The 8008-nt window shown below is 33.8% G+C and overlaps 1 protein-coding gene across 1 annotated transcript in view; it reads right to left on the bottom strand.

Annotated features, from left to right (window-relative positions):
* Window positions 1-6918, bottom strand: part of LOC149551427 (transducin family protein / WD-40 repeat family protein) — an 89734-nt gene extending 82816 nt beyond the window's left edge. Inside the window, exons 1-4 of the mRNA XM_089786936.1 lie at window positions 6675-6918; window positions 6078-6222; window positions 5895-5922; window positions 874-974 (exon numbers count right to left, since the gene is read on the bottom strand). Coding sequence (XP_089643062.1) covers window positions 874-974; window positions 5895-5922; window positions 6078-6203 — 255 coding nt within the window. The 5' untranslated portion in view covers window positions 6204-6222; window positions 6675-6918. The remainder of the gene's footprint in view (window positions 1-873; window positions 975-5894; window positions 5923-6077; window positions 6223-6674) is intronic.
* Between the last annotated feature and the right edge of the window lie 1090 nt (window positions 6919-8008).

The following is an 8008-nucleotide window of genomic DNA, read 5'->3' on the forward strand; positions in this document are numbered from 1 at the left end:
CCAAGAAATTATAATTATTTTCGAAAAACTTTAGAGTATTGGCTCTGGTACCATATTATGAAGTAAACGGAAAATATTTGCTTGCTATGAACAATGATGTAAATATAAATGTACCCAATTGCATGTTCTTTGGCATTAACATGGACATAGAGCACTTTGATCCAATCTATGTAGACCAATATAGGTCCATTGCTTGGCCTTTTTTTGAAATCTTAAAAGGTATTATGTTGCACCTCTTTCTAAGTGAAGACATTCCCTCCCTAACCAAGAAGCGAGGGATATGATAATTGTGCATGGTTCTTGATATAGCCAAGGACTTCATAATACGTAGAGAAAATTTCAATTGTGAAATACAAATTTATTTTGTCTAAATTTATTTCAACCCATCTTAAACTATATAACCCAAAATCTGTTTTTTTCTTATTGTGAACCATTGACACTTCTTGTGCTACTAAAGAGGATAATACCCTTTAACTACTGAGGATCGCAGGACATTCTGTATAAAAGCAATTTAAAACAACACAAGCCTAGTCTAAAGCCTGCAACATCCAAACGTGGCTGGTGGTTCTACAAGTGCAATGATGTGTGAATATGAATCTAAAGACACATTCATAATAAACACAAGAGAAGCAAAGTTTTTCCTTTTGGTCTTTCTATAATAAAAACCATGTTCAAGAGAAACGTGCACGAGCTATTTCAAGAAAGACAACACAACACAACTAGAGAGCAACAAATAATGCATAATCTAGATTCTTATTTCAAAGTGTAAAAATTAATTATCATTTTCCCTCTCAATTAACTTCAAGAAAATTGAACTTGAATATCAAACTGCATTCAACATATTCAAAATCATAATCCTCAGATTCCTCCTACCTGATGGGCTCGCTTAAAGACCACTATGTCACATCCACTAGCAGCAAATGTAAAATCACGCCAAGAAGCCAGGGCTCTGATCTTTTTTACCAATTCAGGTCCTGCATCACAATAAAGCAATATACATTCGGACCAATTGGCAAATTATAAAAACTTGTATCTACAAGAAAAAAATGTGGAATAATACAAAAATGTAGACATTCAATGTCAAATATATATCAGGCAATAAAAGCTGTACATCTATTAGTTTTACCAATAAGCAGCTGATTCAAATAAAATTCTTAAAATATTATCAAATTGTCATATTTTATCCTTGCATGAAGATTTCTTGTGTTTAATCACGTGGAAAATGAACATAAATGCACTTTCACTTGAGCGGTATACAAATTAACAACCATTCAATTAGGATAAAATCTAATCATTAAAATAATTTAAGGAAGTTATATTTAGACATTGACTGGGCAATCTTAACTTTTTTGGAAACTTTAATTCATATGCCATTGTTGATAGCTAACTATGATTTTTCCATATTCAACAGGTATCCAGGCTCACTTGGATGATGAAGATGAACTTTTTGAAGGGTGGATAAAACTTAACAAGTAATGTTAATAAATGGTGAGACTGTATCACATTCTGCTGCTATTTTCCACATATATAATAGTCATTAAAATACTGTTGGATAAGGAATTCAGAACTTACTGCTAAATTAAATAATACATAGAAGAAAGTAAACATACTTGATACGGCTTACAGCGACATTGCAATATTATATTTGTTAGTGGCTGTTGACTTGGCATACTCAGTGTGTTACATCCCAAATTTTTAATCTTTCAAAATATGTCATAGCTGTTGTAAGGGTGGGTTAGATACTCCTGATATCATGATCTTGTGAAATAGAAGTTATGATTTACCGAATTGATTCATGTTGACATGACTTGTTAGTTGATTCCTGTTATTTTGACAAAATGAATACTTATATTTTAATATAAAGATTAGTGGTGGATAGCTGTTGTGACAGTTATCAGTTATTTTGTTTTGTTGATATTTCAATTTAAATGGAGGAACATGTTATTATTTTGGAAAATGCATTTTTAGTTGCAGGAGCAGATGAAGGGGAGAAGCATTGTTAAACGGGATTCAAGGACTGGGGCACCAATTTAGTCCATCTTCAGACTAGTAGATATGGGCTCTAACTACCTTGATGAAGGATTTAATGACTAGGCAGCAGAGTATACCTTGGACAGTCATGAGCTACTTGGTCAACTTTATAGCAAGAGAAATAATAAACCTTTAATATAATGAAAAAACTATTACCTCTTTTTCATTTCTGAGACAATGGATGTGCTCAACATTATAGACTTAACACACACACATATGATACCACCATGATACTTTAATAATGTCTATGAATTGCACTTACATGAATATACAAGTATATGCGTGCGTATCTAGAGAGAATATAATGATCAAAAGAAATTATATGTACTCTCAAAATTACATACCCATATAGATATAAGTAGGTACCATCCCAGACAAAAATCAAAGGCATGATGACACGATATATATATATATATAGTTTAAAGATTATGGAGAAAAATAAACACTTCTTTATGTTCCAACTTGAGCGTCACCACCCTTTAGCGGCATTTTTTTTTTTTTTTAAATTGAATTCAAAGTATTCTTGTAACTGCAAATCGAGCTCCTCCTTGTAACTGCAGCAGGAGACTATATTTCTATCCCCCACGGTTGAGAGAGCATCCTCTCTCTCACATGTTTTCTCTCTCTCCATTACATACTATTCTCTTAAACCAAATTCTTCTTTGTTCTCGTCTAACATCAGAAGCATATCACCGAAACAGTAATGCAATACTGAGCCGCTTGGGTGGAGCTATATCTTGCAAAGTGGTTGCTACCACACTAGCCCCTAGTCTTGCTTCTCTTTGTATCCAGGTTATGTATTTTTCTCAAATTATTCGCATTATCTATAATGCCTTACAATTCAAGAAAGCTCCCTTATTCAAATGTAGTGTTAGCATTGAGCACAATTAGCATCTGAGAAGCTTCGGCTTGCTCCTTATTCCTTTTTCATATTATGACCAGATTCTTTTCATGGGCATCAGGTGCATGCCATAAGGATGAACTGCTATAATTCTAGGGAAAGGAATGCCCAGCCGATGCAATCATTTAATACTTTATGTTGTGTAAAATCTGCCTTGAATTATCCTTTGTTTTTCTCTGCTGCTTGATATGTACCAGTTGTGAATGTTTTCAAAATGGTTCAGCAGTCCCCTGTGATGCAACCAAGGCCAATAGAGCCGAGTATAAATGGATGAAGAGGAGAGGAATCCTACAAAAGAAAATAAAACCATTACTTAGTGTCTTAAATATATGATCAATTAAAGATAGAGATTGCATAAGTCCAAGCCAGCTCATGATTGTCCAAGATATAATCGGTTGTCAAGTCAAGCGGTGGTAATCGGGTTATTTAATACCCACCTAAATCCTTGGCCAGGGTAGTATAGAGGCATGTTTGCCAAAATGATCACTAGAAGTCAAAAGTGCTAGCTGACAAAGGAAAGGTTGACAGAGGAATCCCTCAGCCTTGTTTGCTACTTAGCCAACACTACACCGGTATGCTCAGGATGACAAGACTATAGTGCCCCAGTCTATCCCGAGGTAGGGAGGGACTTTCTTGTAAGAGATTGTTGGGGGATATGTTAAGGTCCGCGGTTGGAAGGTTAAGCCTATGTCAATGCTTCTCCTCTTTGCCAGATGCCAAGGCTTAAACAACACATCGTCAGTTAATTCAGTTACCTTAGTATGTATCCTAACTCTTTTACTTGTATGTACCTTTATATTACTTGAAATGTATAGTCATAGATGTGGTTGAATTGATTTGTATCTTTTAAATTGAAATCATGGAAATCAGTTAAGGAAGTTAATTTAGTTGTCTTTCATATGAAATGGATATGGTCATTATTTAAATTTGGATTTATAGTTATGATGTAGTGTTTCTCAACTGCGTCATGTCATTCCGTTATGATATTCGTATAAAATCCTAAAATATGTACTTTATTTCAGCTTAGTAAAAATGGTATGTTACACAGTGCTTCGCAAACTCATACTAAGTATTTACATATTCATGGATATTGGAAAGATGGTGTCGATATCCACTGTCGCAAATGCTGAAAGGTAAATTAATCGCTTGATTAAGCAGGGAGAATATGCTGGTTGTTGGGTGTCAAATTGTCAATACTCAAAGTCAAATTTAGTTACTATGGCAAATATAAGATTTAACTCTCAAACAAATACCACACTTGGAATGATCATAAAATTTAGAATTTTCATTTTAGCCATTTTAGCTAGGACCATAGGGGTGCAGTTTCCTATTATGCAGTGGATTCTTGTAAAATAAAATAGTGGCATTGGATTAGGGGTTCATCAGAATGAATGAATTCTTGTTAAAAAATGGTGGCATTAGATCAAAGGTCCATAAAAATAAGTGAATACATATTTTGACAAGATGCTAACAGGCAAGTCAATTTTGGGTCTCAAGGTGTACAATCTTTCATGGATGAGAACCGTTTCAAATTGTTGAATACAAAAATCAGCTAATTCTCAAGCAAATCGTACTGGCAGGTACACTGCCAGGACCATCATCCTTTACAAATTAGTGCCAGTTTTGATGATTTGAAAAATTTTGTATAACATTAAGTGATTGACAAAACGCCTTAGTGAAAGCAATTTCAATGCCTGTGTGCATTGCTAAATTTGTACACAACTAAATTTCTAACTAATACTTCGAGCATTTTAACAGTAGCACCCAACAACTACAAAGGCCATAGAACTGTGGCTTGCAGTCTTCCAGCTTCAACCAAATTTGAAGCTCTGAAATGGAATGCAAAATTATATTCACTTCTTTTCTAGCATTTGCATAACCTATGTCAGGTTTGGAGCTCCGTTACAAGGCAAAGTAAAACAGGTCTAAATCTGTGCAGTTGTAATATTTATAATAGACATGCATGCATGATATGGTCGTTTACAAAAGGCACGACAATTCTCTCATAAAAAGTCAGGAGTTTGACAGACTGCACTTATTACTAGATATTCACTAGATGATTTTATTTACAAAATATGGAAATTTTTAGTTTTTTAAAATGTTAAATTGGCAGGTTTGTATACAGACTAATCGAAGTTTATCAAAAATCATTGAATTGTGTACCGATCATGAAGTTCTGGAATAAGGTGCAGAGGTCCTACAAATTTAGTTGAAACAGATATCAATTATTATTTTCAAAATTCATTGAAAATAAATAAATTACATTAGGGTTTACTACAATTCTGTCTTCATCTTTTATAGCATTTGAGTGCCAATAAGTGGACTCTTTGGCTGCTGATAATGGTTGTTCCTAGCCTCCAATAGGAAGCATTTTAGTGATAAACAACCTAAGCAAGCCCCAAGTGGACGATCAAGTACTGGATTTACCCCAGCATTCATATATTCTTAAACCATAGTTACTTGCTGCCTCCCCATCCTTGCTAGTGCTTTGTTGGCTGCAATTCGAGAGAGGGTAACAGCTCACTAGTGAAATTAAAAGCGAGAAAGTCTCTAATTAAGAAGAAATAGACCGTATCAGGTAAGGAAACCTTTCTTATTTACTTGAGTTCCACTAAATATTGCAATAAAGTTGTTAACCTCAACCCCTCATCAACCAATCGAAAATAAATACTAAGTATTCATACATAAGGCCATTTTGTTCATGTGCATGTTTGAATTGTACCCGTGACGTTTCCCAAACCATAAGTTGTTCGACGGGTAACAAAAACAAAAGCGTATACCCTAATTTGAAAAGCAAGCAATGACCTCTTACCTGTCCGTTTAATATCCAGCTTGCACAAAAGGGTATTTTAGTTAAATGCGAGATTAAATTGTACTGACATTATTGTCCAAGTAAATTTTATTTGGGCGAATAGCAAAAATAGATATATTAAATTTGAAGGGGGATGCAAGGAATTCTTACCTGCCAGTACAAGATTCAGCTTGGCGCACTGCAAAAGCAAAGCAAAACTAATCAGTAGTAACAAATACACTAACTTTTAAAAGAAACATTTTTGCTCAAGATAATACACGATCAGATTTAAATACGCATTACGCGCTTTAAATGCATAGCTTAAAGCACAAATCTTATAAAACTAATTCTCACATTATAAATTTGCCAAGATTTTCCAGTGCTGAGAGTGATAAAAGTCTCCATTCCACGCCTTTGAACAGTAAAAGGAGTGCCATCCGTGATATATCCCAGAGCTCTAAAGGGTTCAAATATTCCCATCCCTCTTCAAGTATTGAATCTATTAACGGACAGAACAAAAAAAGACTTGGAATCACATCTAGATTACTGAGAAGCTAGCAGAAAGAGAATATTTTTGTGTGTGTTAGTTAAGTTGAAATCTTCTACCGACTGTGATCAGTGACAGCACCATCCATAATTGTTAGGGTTTAAAGATTTTTCTATTTTTTATTATTAGTAAATGAATGAATGAAGGAACATTAATGATCTCACGGACCAAGTTATCTAGTATTAACAAACTTTTTATTTATTGTTTTATTTTTATTATATTTTATAACATCAGCTTTTATATTATGAATCTGTCTGCGACTGCATTAACAACGTTTTTATATTTTTTTTATATCAGCTTTCCGAATATGAATTTCTATTCTATAAATAGAACGGGCTAAACTCCAGCTATCTACAGTTACTGTAGAAGACGATAGAAATAGTTAGGGCCATTGGATTTTTCACCTTTTTTAGGTTTTTCCCTGTTTGTTTTGCTCTGCAATAATTGAATATGGCGAAAAGATGACCGGCAAACTTACAGAAAACCAAGCAAATTCTTTCAGTTTGCCTGGAAAAATCCCTTGCCCTAAAATGTGTCCCCTGAAAAAAATTCCCGACTATTGACGGCGCTTACCTCGACAGGAAAAACAATTATTCAGTGTGCATATGTCTACGGTCATCTTTCCTTTTTTTAAGTTTTTGAAAATATGCAATTTAAAAAAAATACAAAATAGCAATTTACTTTGATAAGTCAAAATCCAAGTAATGTTTGTCCCACCATTAAAAAGTCACGTTTAAAAATTTAATTAATAATTGAAAAATATTAAACATTATGTAGTTATTTATTTTATTTATTTATTAAAAAATAAAATTTAAGTAGTATCAAAAATATTTTTTTGAAAATTTCTTTTTATCTATGCATACATTGCTTTAACGTCTTTATTTATCTCTCCCTCTATTTTTATCTTTTCACCCCATTCTCTTTGTATCTTCTTATATTTACATAACTCTCTCACTCTAATCACATCTCTCTCTCTCTCTCTCTCTCTCTCTCTCTCTCTCTCTATATATATATATATTCCTCTCTACATCTCCTCCTTTATCTTCTTATCTCTATATTTATCTCTCCCTCTACATCTCTTTGTCCCTCTATCGATTGTCATCTTCCTCTCTTGCTTGATCTTTGTCTCTACATGTATCTTCTCTCTCCCCCTCCATCTCTTGACATGTACCCCTCTTTATTCTCACTCCCTCTTCCTAGGCCTCTAACGTACATCTCTTTGTCTCTCTATCTCTAGCGCTCCATTTCTTCTATTGTGTCTCCCTCTATCTCCATCGTGTTCACCCATTGCACACCAAAGTAGAATTGATAGTAAAAATATAAAAGAAAAGAAGAAGAAGAAAACCTCCTTGTTGCTCTCATAAGGAGTAAGAACCCTTTTACATTAATTAGGGTAATTAAATATATTGAGATGAAAATGGATATTTGGTTTACTAATGAAGTTGAATGGCTCTTAATGAGTCTACCAAGGATTAAGTCTTCTTGAATTGAAGATATATATATCACAAGAGACGCAATGCGTCATAGTTCATGTCTAACGCATAATGGTTGTAGAGGTGTAGATGAGTGAGAATATAAATTAACATTGTGAATGCATTAATTTTTGCCTAGAAATGCACTTGTGATCTGATAGGATTGCTCATATTTTGTTGTTAAATTCTCTTCCTAAAAATGTGCTTGTGATCTGATAGGATGGCTCATATTTTGTTGTTAAGTTCTCGTGCTATATTATTATATC

Source organism: Cupressus sempervirens, chromosome 6 (genome assembly GCF_028749045.1).
Source record: "Cupressus sempervirens isolate cs-2001-9-10 chromosome 6, ASM2874904v1, whole genome shotgun sequence".
NCBI classification, from domain to species: Eukaryota; Viridiplantae; Streptophyta; class Pinopsida; order Cupressales; family Cupressaceae; genus Cupressus; species Cupressus sempervirens.